The sequence below is a fragment of the Nerophis ophidion genome, linkage group LG06 (assembly GCF_033978795.1).
Source record: "Nerophis ophidion isolate RoL-2023_Sa linkage group LG06, RoL_Noph_v1.0, whole genome shotgun sequence".
Lineage (NCBI taxonomy): Eukaryota > Metazoa > Chordata > Actinopteri > Syngnathiformes > Syngnathidae > Nerophis > Nerophis ophidion.
In genome coordinates, this window is record NC_084616.1 from 77,932,492 (window position 1) to 77,945,032 (window position 12,541).

General features: G+C 37.6%; 1 protein-coding gene and 1 long non-coding RNA gene across 4 annotated transcripts in view; one reads left to right on the forward strand and one right to left on the reverse strand.

Moving 5' to 3' along the window:
* LOC133555267 (interleukin-17 receptor D-like) overlaps positions 1 to 12,541 on the forward strand; it is a 30,559-nt gene that overhangs the window by 15,277 nt on the left and 2,741 nt on the right. For both annotated transcript variants that reach the window (XM_061904897.1, XM_061904896.1), the window contains exons 5-12: positions 2,533 to 2,656; positions 3,996 to 4,034; positions 4,110 to 4,255; positions 4,396 to 4,470; positions 6,500 to 6,554; positions 6,634 to 6,777; positions 6,852 to 7,030; positions 10,920 to 12,541. The exon at positions 10,920 to 12,541 is cut by the window's right edge and continues 2,741 nt beyond it. In XM_061904897.1, coding sequence (XP_061760881.1) covers positions 2,533 to 2,656; positions 3,996 to 4,034; positions 4,110 to 4,255; positions 4,396 to 4,470; positions 6,500 to 6,554; positions 6,634 to 6,777; positions 6,852 to 7,030; positions 10,920 to 11,468 — 1,311 coding nt within the window. In that variant the 3' untranslated portion in view covers positions 11,469 to 12,541. The remainder of the gene's footprint in view (positions 1 to 2,532; positions 2,657 to 3,995; positions 4,035 to 4,109; positions 4,256 to 4,395; positions 4,471 to 6,499; positions 6,555 to 6,633; positions 6,778 to 6,851; positions 7,031 to 10,919) is intronic.
* LOC133555268 (uncharacterized) lies at positions 165 to 12,054 on the reverse strand. 2 transcript variants are annotated; one of them, XR_009807306.1, is made up of 2 exons: positions 11,876 to 12,054; positions 165 to 1,236 (listed from the first exon to the last, which is right to left on the reverse strand). It is a non-coding gene; the product is annotated as an uncharacterized LOC133555268 (long non-coding RNA). The 2 variants fall into 2 exon arrangements; XR_009807305.1 differs by lacking the exon at positions 11,876 to 12,054 and adding an exon at positions 6,623 to 7,002.

Below are 12,541 nucleotides of genomic sequence, written 5' to 3' on the forward strand. Positions count from 1 at the left end.
CCTGCGTTGTTTTCCTCTAACAACCGATGTATTTCTGCAATGTCATAATAGTTACGGTGGAGATAAAATTGTTGTGCGTTGTCAATCTGCAATGAAAAGCAAAAATGTTCACATTTGTTTCTTGTTTTGGATGAAAAACAACACACATGTGGAGAGACACAGCATAAAGTGAATATTTAATGTTGGCCTCGTGGAAAATCATGTTCTTATATCTCTGCAATTATTGCTGTTTTTGTTTTTCACTGATGAATTTCATATTTTATTAGACAGCGTAAAGTACAGTAGCTGTTTATTGTTGGTGACAAAATGCCTGTCTTGCCACATTTGGGTGTTTTTGGGGGAGAAATAAAAATAAAAATGTGGCGGTACATGTGTTTCATTGCTCAGCGTAAAGTGGTTTTATATTGTTGTTCTCCAATGAAAATCATGTATCGCCTCATTTCTTGTTTTGTTTTTATCCAAACAAATCACCCCGTGATGCATACATTTTAGATTTGATTGGACAACATCCATCCATCCATCTTCCTCCGTAGGGGGCAGCAGCCTAAGCAGGGAAGCCCAGACTTCCCTCTCCCCAGCCACTTGGTCTAGCTCTTCCCGGGGGATCCCGAGGCGTTCCCAGGCCAGCCGGGAGACATAGTCTTCCCAACGTGTCCTGGGTCTTCCCCGTGGCCTCCTACTGGTCTGATGTGCCCTAAACACCTCCCTAGGGAGGCGTTCGGGTGGCATCCTGACCAGATGCCCGAACCACCTCATCTGGCTCCTCTCCATGTGGAGGAGCAGCGGCTTTACTTTGAGTTCCTCCCGGATGGCAGAGCTTCTCACCCTATCTCTAAGGGAGAGACCCAAACTCATTTGGGCCGCTTGTACCCGTGATCTTATCCTTTCGGTCATGACCCAAAGCTCATGACCATAGGTGAGGATGGGAACGTGGATCGACCGGTAAATTGAGAGCTTTGCCTTCCGGCTCAGCTCCTTCTTCACCACAACGGATCGGTACAACGTCCGCATTACTGAAGACGCCGCACCGATCCGCCTGTCGATCTCACGATCCACTCTTCTCTCACTCGTAAAAAAGTCTCCGAGGTACTTGAACTCCTCCACTTAAGGCAAGATCTTCTCCCCAACCTTGAGATGGCACTCCATCCTTTTCCGGGCGAGAACCATGGACTCGGATTTGGAGGTGCTGACTCTCATTCCAGTCTCTTCTCACTCTGCGAACCGATCCAGTGAGAGCTGAAGATTGGACAACATAAAAAAATATATATATTATCAATCTTGAAATGCTTTTATTGCCACATTTATGTTTTATATAAAACTAAAGGAAAATGAACAGAATGGGTGACAAAGGACAGCCTTGGCGGAGTCCAACCCTCACTGGAAACGTGTCTGACTTACTGCCGGCAATGCAGACCAAGGTCTGGCACTGATCGTACAGGGAGTGGACCGCCACAATCAGACAGTCCGATACCCCATACTCTCTGAGCACTCCCCACAGGACTTCCCGAGGGACACGGTCCAATGCCTTCTCCAAGTCCACAAAACACATGTAGACTGGTTGGGCAAACTCCCATGCACCCTCCAGGACACTGCCGAGAGTATAGAGCTGGTCCACAGTTCCACGACCAGGATGAAAACCACACTGTTCCTCCTGAATCCGAGGTTGGACTGTCCGGCGTAGCCTCCTCTCCAGTACACCTGAATAAACCTTACCGGGAAGGCTGAGGAGTGTCCCTTTTGTCACCGATTTCGTTCATATCTTTAATGGACAGAATTTCTAGGCGCAGTCAAGGCGTTGAGGGGATCCGGTTTGGTGACCGCAGGATTAGGTCTCTGCTTTTTGCAGATGATGTGGTCCTGATGGCTTCATCTGGCCAGGATCTTCAGCTCTTACTGGATCGGTTCGCAGCTGAGTGTGAAGCGACTGGGATGAGAATCAGCACCTCCAAGTCCGAGTCCATGGTTCTCGCCCGGAAAAGGATGGAGTGCCATCTCCGGGTTGGGGAGTTGATCTTGCCCCAAGTGGAGGAGTTCAAGTACCTAGGAGTCTTGTTCACGAGTGGGGGAAGAGTGGATCGTGAGATCGACAGGCGGATCGGTGCGGCGTCTTCAGTAATGCGGACGTTGTATCGATCTGTTGTGGTGAAGAAGGAGCTGAGCCGTAAGGCAAAGCTCTCAATTTACTGGTCGATCTACGTTCCCATCCTCACCTATGGTCATGGTCATTGTGTGGTGTTGTCCATTAAAATTACTGTATCTCCACGTTGGATTGTAACAAAAACATCAAGGTACATTAATTTTCTGAGACAGCATGCCGTGGTTGCATCTCGACAATTGTTTCTTGTGTTTTGGGATTCAAAATTACTGATCTGGATTTATTAGACAGTCTTCAGTGTCTCTGAAAATCATGTACCTCCATATTTATGTTCACGTTTTTCTGCATTAAACAAAATATGTGTTGAAATAACGGACATTTTAAAGTGTATTCATATTTAAATGAAATGACTCAAAGAAGGATTTGTCCTGTTACAGGTGTACAAGTCGGACATGTTCTCCGGACTCTCCCTTGGCTCCGATTATGCTGTGACCGTCATGGCCCTGCCTGTGCCAGAGAAGTGGGAGAAGTTCTATCACAGCAAGATCTTCTCCACGCGCTGTGAGTCGCATACTATACTGCTGATTTTTGTTATATTTGGTATGATTTATATGTTGTGCAGTTATCCGTTACTATGGACACTATGGACTGGACTCTCACTATTATGTTAGATCCAATATGGACTGGACTCTCACTATTATGTTAGATCCACTATGGACTGGACTCTCACTATTATGTTAGATCCACTATGGACTGGACTCTCACTATTATGTTAGATCCGCTATGGACTGGACTCTCACTATAATGTTAGATCCACTATGGACTGGACTCTTACTATTATGTTAGATCCACTATGGACTGGACTCTCACTATTATGTTAGATCCACTATGGACTGGACTCTCACAATATTATGTTAGATCCACTATGGACTGGACTCTCATTATTATGTAAGATCCACTATGGAATGGACTCTCACTATTATGTTAGATCCACTATGGACTGGACTCACACTATTATGTTAGATCCACTATGGACTGGACTCGCACTATTATGTTAGATCCACTATGGACTGGACTCTCACAATATTATGTTGGATCCACTATGGACTGGACTCACACTATTATGTTAGATCCACTATGGACTGGACTCTCACTATTATGTTAGATCCACTATGGACTGGACTCACACTATTATGTTAGATCCACTATGGACTGGACTCTCACTATTATGTTAGATCCACTATGGACTGGACTCTTACTATTATGTTAGATCCACTATGGACTGGACTCTTACTGTTATGTTAGATCCACTATGGACTGGACTCTCACTATTATGTTAGATCCACTATGGACTGGACTCTTACTGTTATGTTGGATCCACTATGGACTGGACTCTCACAATATTATGCTAGATCCACTATGGACTGGACTCTCACTATTATGTTAGATCCACTATGGACTGGACTCTCACAATAACCCCTCATCGGCGATCTCCTCATTGTCCCATTGGGTTGAGTTTTTCCTTGTCCTGATGTGAGATCAGAGCCGAGGATGTCATTGTGGCTTGTGCAGCCCTTTGAGACATTCGTGATTTAGGGCTATATAAGTAAACATTGATTTTTATTTTTTTTGGGGTCCAATATGGCTCTTTCAACATTTTGTGTTGGCGAACTGCACAAGATGAAGCCCATATGCCACAGTTTAATCTAAACTAATTGCAACTGACATGCAACTTTTTTTGATTACATGCACTTGAAAAGAGCACCACCTGTTGGTTTTAGTGGGACACTGCACTGAACAAATCAAGATGAACGCGTGTCAAATATGGCATCCATGTAATGTATTGCAATGTAATAATAATAATATATAGTAATGTGTGCATTTTGTGATTTTTTTGCAGCGTGTGAGGAGAAAAATGGCTTTTTGCAGTGTAAAGCAGGTGAGTCAATATTAGTTTCTGTATTACGACTTTTTTCTTCTCTGTCTAATGTCAAATACTGCTTGGTCAACCTAGACTGGTACCCCAAGTATGTTGATGTGCAGCAAAAAGAGGGCGTGGTCACGGTCACCTTCAACCTGGCTCCTCCCACCATGGGCATCACAAGCTACTTCTGCATCTGTACAGCAGACAGCAAGACGACATCCAGGGACATCATTCCTGTGAGTAAGCAGGACTTGCTGTTTGAAGTGCATTAACTATTTATTGCCTGTGTGAATGTGTGTTTTTTTTTTACATACAGTAGTTGTTATCGATAAGCATTAATGCAATGCACAATAATATTTAATGTGCATTTCTCCAGAATCTTTCGGGAAACCAAACACACCACAGCTTCGCACTCGAAGACCTCGGAGAAGGAAGTAATTACACATGCGAGGTAAATACCAACATGCAGTATATATGTGTTGTATGTGTATCTATCTCTCTCTCTCTCTCTCTCTCTCTCTCTATATATATATATATATATATATATATATATATAAAAGGGAGTCATTACCTCCCTGCTTGGCACTCAGCATCAAGGGTTGGAATTGGGGGTTGAATCACCAAAAATGATTCCTGCTCCTCACTGCTCCCCCCACTTCCCAGGGGGTGATCATGGGTGATGGGTCAAATCCAGAGAATAATTTCGCCACACCTAGTGTGTTTGTGTGTCAATCATTGTTACTTTAACTTATATATATATATATATATATATATGTATATGTATGTAAATATGTATATATATGTATATGTATATGTATGTAAATATGTATATATATGTATATGTATGTAAATATGTATATAAATATATATATATATATATATATATATATATATATATATATATATATATATATATATATATGTAAATATGTGTATATATGTATATATATATATACATGTGTGTATATATATATGTGTGTGTGTGTGTGTATGTATGTATGTATGTATGTATGTATGTAATTATATACATATATATGTATGTATGTATATATATGTGTATATATCTATGTATATGTATATATATATATGTATGTATATGTACATATGTATATGTACATATGTATATATGTTTGTATATATGTATGCTTGTATATATATATATATATATATATATATATATATTGTCACTCATGAAACAGTTCTGTAGAGATGAAGTAGTCTTTTTTCCCCACACATACATATATATATATATATGTGTGTGTGTGTGTGTGTGTGTGTATATACATATAAATATATATATGTATGTATATATATGTATGTACGTATATATACATATATGTATATATGTGTATATATGTATGTATATATATGTATGTACGTATATATACATATATGTATATATGTGTATGTATGTATGTATATATTTTTGTATATGTGTATGTTTGTATGTCTATATATATATATATATATGTGTATATACACACAGTATATATATGTATGTATGTATATATTTTTGTATATGTGTATGTTTGTATGTGTATATATATGTATTTTTTTTTTTTTTTAAATTGATCTCAACTCTGTACACTGCTGCTGGAATTTTAATTTTCCTGAAGGAACTCCCCTGAAGGAATCAATAAAGTACTATCTATCCATCTATCTATCTATATAAAGTATATATATTAGATTAGATTAGATTAGATTAGATAGTACTTTATTTATTCCGTCAGGAGAGTTCTTTCAGGAAAATTACAATTTTCAGCACAATCCCATTCAAGATCAGACAAACATTACAGGGAGACAGAACAGGATCGCTGACGGGTCTGCCGGCTTCCAGCGCCCCTTACAAAAAAGATGACATACAGGTAGACAAGGGTGGTGGGGGTGGGTGGGGGGAGAGAAAAATAGAAGATTAAAATAAAATAAAAAATAAAAAATCGGTCTTAGCCTAGGCCCTGGAGTGGGGGTGCAGACTGAGGCCAAGGGAAAAAAAAAACAAAAACAAAAAAAATGTATACATATGTATGTATGTATATGTATGTATGTATATATTTTTGTATATGTGTATGTTTGTATGTGTATATATATATATATATATATATATATATAGTCACTCTTTTCACTTTTTAATGGATATTCCTTATATTATTTGTACAGCTGACTTTTTTTTTTAATCACCAATGTATTGTTTGCTTTGTTTAGCTATGATTTTATTCAAACATGTTTACTTTTTTGTTTTTAATTTTTACAGCACTTTGGGGAAATAGTGGCTGTTTTTTTATTTAAACCCTGACTTCCTTTAAACCTTTATTTGGCATTTTTACTGTATTAAACGCTCATCGAAGGCTCTGAATTCAAATTAAACATGAACAGAAGGTGAGTGTGACGCTTGAAATAGTCAACGTTTTAATGTCTAACAATCATTTCAATCTGTTTGCTAAAAACAACAACACACAATACATTTTCTCATTTCCATGCAGATTGCAGCCAACCAAGTAGACGCGGTGAGAAAAGTATTCTACGTCAAGAAGCAGGGTAAGTGACATTTTGAATGATAATATGGACACTGAAACGTGAATATAAAATACAACATATTGTCCTACCTGGCCCTCAGAATCTACAACGGAACATCACAACTTTCCCTACTGGACTCTGGCCTTTCTTTTTGTGTTTGCTGCGGCGATCATTTTTGTTGTCATCCTGGTGATCCGCATGAGGAAACGCTACACGCAAACAAAGAAACTTATCATCGGACCAGGTTGTTATTATCCAATTATTATATTATTATGTGCTACATTCCACTGTGTGTAAATCTTTTTATTTCCTGCTTAGAAATAATGATCAAGCAACATGAAGAGGAGGCTGCCAAGAAGGAAGAAATAGTTCCGCTGTGCGGAAACAGGAAGAATCCTCCCACCCTTCTTATTTGCTACAGCAGGTGTGATGGCCCCGCCCACATGGACGCTGTCATGAAGCTGGCATCCTTCATACAGCAGCACATGGCCACCAAGGTACAGTCCTAGCTTTGTTTTTATAATCCACCTTCTTACAAATATAATCATCAACCAATTTATATTATAGCCCTAAATCACAAGTGTCTCAAAGGGCTGCACAAGCTGCAACGACATCCTCGGTTCAGATCCCACATCAGGGCAAGGAAAAACTCAACCCAATGGGACAATGAGAAAGCATAAATAATACTAAAAGTTGAGACATTAGTATTCCGTGAAACAACATTTATATAATTTGCTTACTTGTGTGTTATTTTTTATTAATTGTGTTTTATTTCCGGACTGGAACATTTAATGTTTATATTTTTTAAATAGTCATAATTCCACAAGGCAGTTTCAATATTTAGTCCTTTATTTGTTTATCATTTTGTCCATATTCACTTAAAAAAGTAATTGCTTTTATTTTAATATTTTTTGCAGTCCAATAAAAAGCGGGTGTTAATTATTCATTATCGATAACTGTATTTAATTAACATCATCATCATGAACACATTTTTCTTGGTGATATGTTCCCCGACAAAATTAGTAATATTACACACATTGTACTATATTAGATTTGTTTGTTGTTTGTTTGTTTTAACTAGATTATTAACTCTATTTCAATAACACATTTTCCCTGGTGATATGTTTGCTTGACAACGTCAACAATAATGTTTATTTGATTTTATTGTCAATATTATTTTTACGTTTAACTTAATTATTAACACGTTTCATATTGATAATTTTGCTTGTTTATTTTATTTTATTATTAATATCATTTTTACATTAACATAGTTATTAACACATTTTTCATAGTGAATTTTTTGCTTGACAACGTTAAAAATCATGTTTGTTGTATTTTGTTATCGATATTATGTTTACATTTACCTTAATTATTAACACCTTTCATATTGATATTTTTGCTTGACAACGTGAACAATCATGTTTATTTTATTTTATTATTAAAATTATTTTTACATTTACCTTAATTATTAACACCTTTCCTGGTGATATTTTTGCTTGACAACGTGAACAATCATGTTTATTTTATTTTATTATTATTATTTTTACATTTAACTTGATTATTAACACATTTCATATTATATATTTTTGCTTGACAACGTTAACAATCATGTTTATTTTATTTTATTATCAATATTATTTGTACATTTAACTTATTTATTAACACATTTTTCACATTAATATTTTTACTTGCCAAAGCTTATATATTACACATAAATTTGATTAATTATTATTTTATTACATTTAAAGAATATATATTTTAACTAAATTATTGACACAATTTCAGTAACCCATTTTTCGTGGTAATATGTTTGCTGGACAACGTTAAGAATCATGTTTATTTTATTTTATTAATATTATATTTACATTTAACTTAATCATTAACACGTTTCATATTGATATTTTTGTTTGAAAACGTTTAAAAATCATGTTTATTTTATTGTATTATCAATATTATACCGTACAACCCTAATTTGTAGTCATGACAACTGAACTCAGTATTACATATGAAATAAGGTGGGAAACAGCAGCACCTGCTGGTTGTAGTGAGGCACTACCATCCTGACTTTAATTAACCTCTTAAAGCCCAAGCTGTTTGTCTGCATGCTTTATTTTATTTCTATTTGCTATTTGGCCTTATTGGACCCTAATTAGAATAAAAACTAAGACTCATCTTGTCAGAGTTTGTTTGTGACGAACCCCAAGATGCAGAGACGGAGGCAGGCATTTATTAAAGAAAAATGGTTTTAATATAAAATACTAGAAAAAAAAAAAACAAATGGTACAAACACAAAGCGGGCACGAGGCGGATTACAAACTAAGGGAGTTAGCATGGGAGCTAGAAATCAAAAGGGTCTTTAGCATGGAAGCTAGCAAGAAACAAAAAGGGGGCTAGCGTGGAAGCTAGCGGGTAGAAAACAGGAAAACAGAAGTCGTTACTTGTAATATGAAAAAAACTTGGAAGCAGGGAACAAAAGACAATAAGCTACAAACCACTATCGAATGTAGCTTACCGCCACGCTGCATAGACAAGATGTCATACGACACGACACGACAGGTAGCAACGACACAAGAGCGGCAATAATCCTGCACTGACTAGAGGAAAAAAGCAGGTAAAATAGGAGCGAGCTGATTGACACCAGGTGTGGCCAGGTGCCAATCAGCCGCAGTTGAGAGGAAACAGGACACAGGGAGACAAACAGGAAGCTGAACCAAAATAAGAGTGCTGACAGGAACTAAGGACAGGAAATACTAAACACACAGGAAAAACTAAAACACAAACAAACTGTCAGGGGCAAGCCTGACACATCTTTTGATATGATGTACTTAGTCCATAAGTACACAAATGTGTACTTCGTGTTTGGGACATGCTAATTCCTATTTTTACACTTTTTTTTTCCCAAATTCCATTGTATGTTATACTCTTCTGACACCACCAGATGAAAGTACAAGTGTCCACATAAGTGGCCATAAGACCTTAATTCAGTAGTGTACACAGTTTTGGAAATAAGAGCTAGAAGGTGCTGTCCACGCATGTGGACACTAAGCCTTAAGAGCAGGGATCACCAACCTTTTTGAAACCTTGAAACCAAGAGCTACTTCTTGGGTACTGATTAATGCGAAAGGCTACCAGTTTGATACACACTTAAATAAATTGCCAGAAATAGCCAATTTGCTCAATTTACCTTTAATAAATATATATATAAATATATATATATATTTGCTCAATTTACCTTTACTAAATATATATATATATATATATATATATTTATATGTATATATATGTATATATATATATATTAAAAAATGGGTATTTCTGTCTGTCATTCCGTCATACATTTTTTTTCCTTTTATGGAAGGTTTTTTTGTAGAGAATAATTGATGAAAAAAAACTTAATTGAGCGGTTTAAAAGAAGAGAAAACAGGAAAAAAATGAAAATTTAACTTTGAAACATAGTTTATCTTCAATTTCGACTCTTAAAAATGCAAAATTCAACCGATAAAAAGAAGATAAAAACTACCTAATGCGAATCTTTGTGAAAAATTTTAAAAAAGAATTTATGGAAAATCATTAGTAATTTTTCCTGATTAAGATTAATTTTAGAATTTTGATGACATGTTTTAAATAGGTTAAAATCCAATCTGCATTTTGTTAGAATATATAACCAATTTGGACAAGCTATATTTCTAACAAAGACAAATCTTTATTTCTTCTAGATTTTCCAGAACAAACATTTTAAAAGAAATTCAAAAGACTTTGAAATAAGATTTAAATTTGATTCTAAAAATATTCTAGATTTGCCAGAATATTTTTATTTTATTTTAATCATAATAAGTTTGAAGAAATATTTCACAAATATTCTTCCTTGAAAAAACAGAAGCTAAAATGAAGAATTAAATAAAAATGTATTTATTATTCTTTACAATAAAAAAAATGATTTACTTGAACATTGATTTAAATTATCCGGAAAGCAGAGGAAGGAATTTAAAAGGTAAAAAGGTATATGTGTTTAAAAATACTAAAATTATTTTTAAGGTTGTATTTTTTCTCTAAAATTGTCTTTCTGAAAGTTATAAGAAGCAAAGTAAAAAAAAAAAAGAATTTATTTAAACAAGTGAAGACCAAGTCTTTAAAATATTTTCTTGGATTTTCAAATTCCATTTGAGTTTTGTCTCTCTTAGAATTAAAAATGTCGAGCATAGCGAGACCAGCTTGCTAGTAAATAAATAACATTTAAAAAATAGAAGCAGCTAACTGGTAAGTGCTGCTATTTGAGCTATTTTTAGAACAGGACTCATCTGGTCCTTACGGTGACCCCTGCTTTAGAGTGTCAACTAAATAAAGCCTTGGCTGAGGTCTCATCGCCTGCTTCCTTCCTCCCAACAGGTGTCTTTGGACCGTTGGGATTCTTTGGAAATGTCCAAGGAGGGACAAATGTCCTGGTACTGCCGCCACATTCGTGACAGTGACTTCATCTTAGTGGTCTGTTCTGGGGGTCTTCTTCGCCAGAGACCCCAGCCTTCACCCCAGGGGGTGCCTACAAATATGTCCGAAATGAGCTGTGAGGCAAGCTCACACAGCAAGGTGATGGTCAGCCTCATGGGGGAGGAAGTGGGCCGGGCTATATCCGGCGGCGAGGACCTGTCTAAATACATGACCGCCATTTTTGACTACTCTGACGAGAAGGACGTGCCCACGGAGCTCCGGCCGGTGGTGCGGTACAAGCTGCCCGCCGACTTGCCGCTGCTTTTCTCGCGCCTTCACCAAGTGCCGCTTCACAGTCCCGGTCGCTACGTGTCCATAAAGTGCATCTCGGAGGAAGAGTTCACTGAGATGCCCGCCGGACAAGCTTTGCAGCAGGCTATCAGTGCAGCAGCCAAGGCCATGACAGAACTTCAACACAAGCAAGACATACGTCTAAAAATACCCGAGTGATGCAGATATAGCGAGGTAACAAAGCCCCTCCAGGAATTGAATATCGTGCCAATTGGCCTTGCAACTTTGTCCAATCTCTCAAATTTACTCACAACATTTTGGACAATCAAATTCGTCAATACATCAACTATTTATTGCTCAACTAACTGTACACGATCTCCTCCTCTCGCATTCTACAGCGCTAAGCCTTCTGGGTAATGTAGTATGTAACATTTACATGTATTTATGTATTTATTCAACTTCTGTTCATCCAGGTTGAAGCAATTAAGAACAGATTCTGGTTTTCTATGCCGGCCTATAGCAAAGAAGCAGTATTTAAGTCAAAGTTAAAGTACCAATGATAGTCACACACACTCCAGGTGTGGCGAAGTTATTCTCTGCATTCGTCCCAATTTTGTCCGAAATACCTTCGAGTCCCGCCGCTGGCCGCACAAGTCCCGGGATGCCCAAATTGTCCAAAACACACCCAGCAAAGTCCCATGGGGAGAGGAGGGATAAAAGTTGGAAAAGTCGGCAAAAGTCAGAAAAACGGTCAAAAATCACACCCACGTCCGGGTTCGAATTCTTGGAGTGCCGCCGCCGGCCGTGCAAGTCCTGGGATGGCCAAAATGTCCAAAACGTGCCCAGCCGGGTCCCACAGTGAGGAGGGAATAAAAGTTGGAAAAGTCTCCAACGGTCCCAAAAATGTTCAAAATACCTACCCAGGATTTGAGTCGGGTAGGCAGGCAGAAAAGTGAGAAAAGTCGGCAAAAGTCAGAAAAACGGTCAAAAGTCACACCCACGTCCGAGTCCACGAGTCCCGCCGCCGGCCGTGCAAGTCCCGGGATGTCCAAAATGTCCAAAACGCACCCAGCAAAGTCCTACGGGGAGAGGAGGGATAAGAGTTGGAAAAGTCTGCAAAAGTCAGAAAAATTATCAAAAATCACGTCCGGGTTCGAATCCCAGGAGTGCCGCCGCCGGCCGTGCAAATCCTGGGATGCCCAAAATGTCCAAAACGTGCCCAGCCGAGTCCCACAGTGAGGAGGGAATAAAAGTTGGAAAAGTCTCCAACGGTCCCAAAAATTTTCTAAATA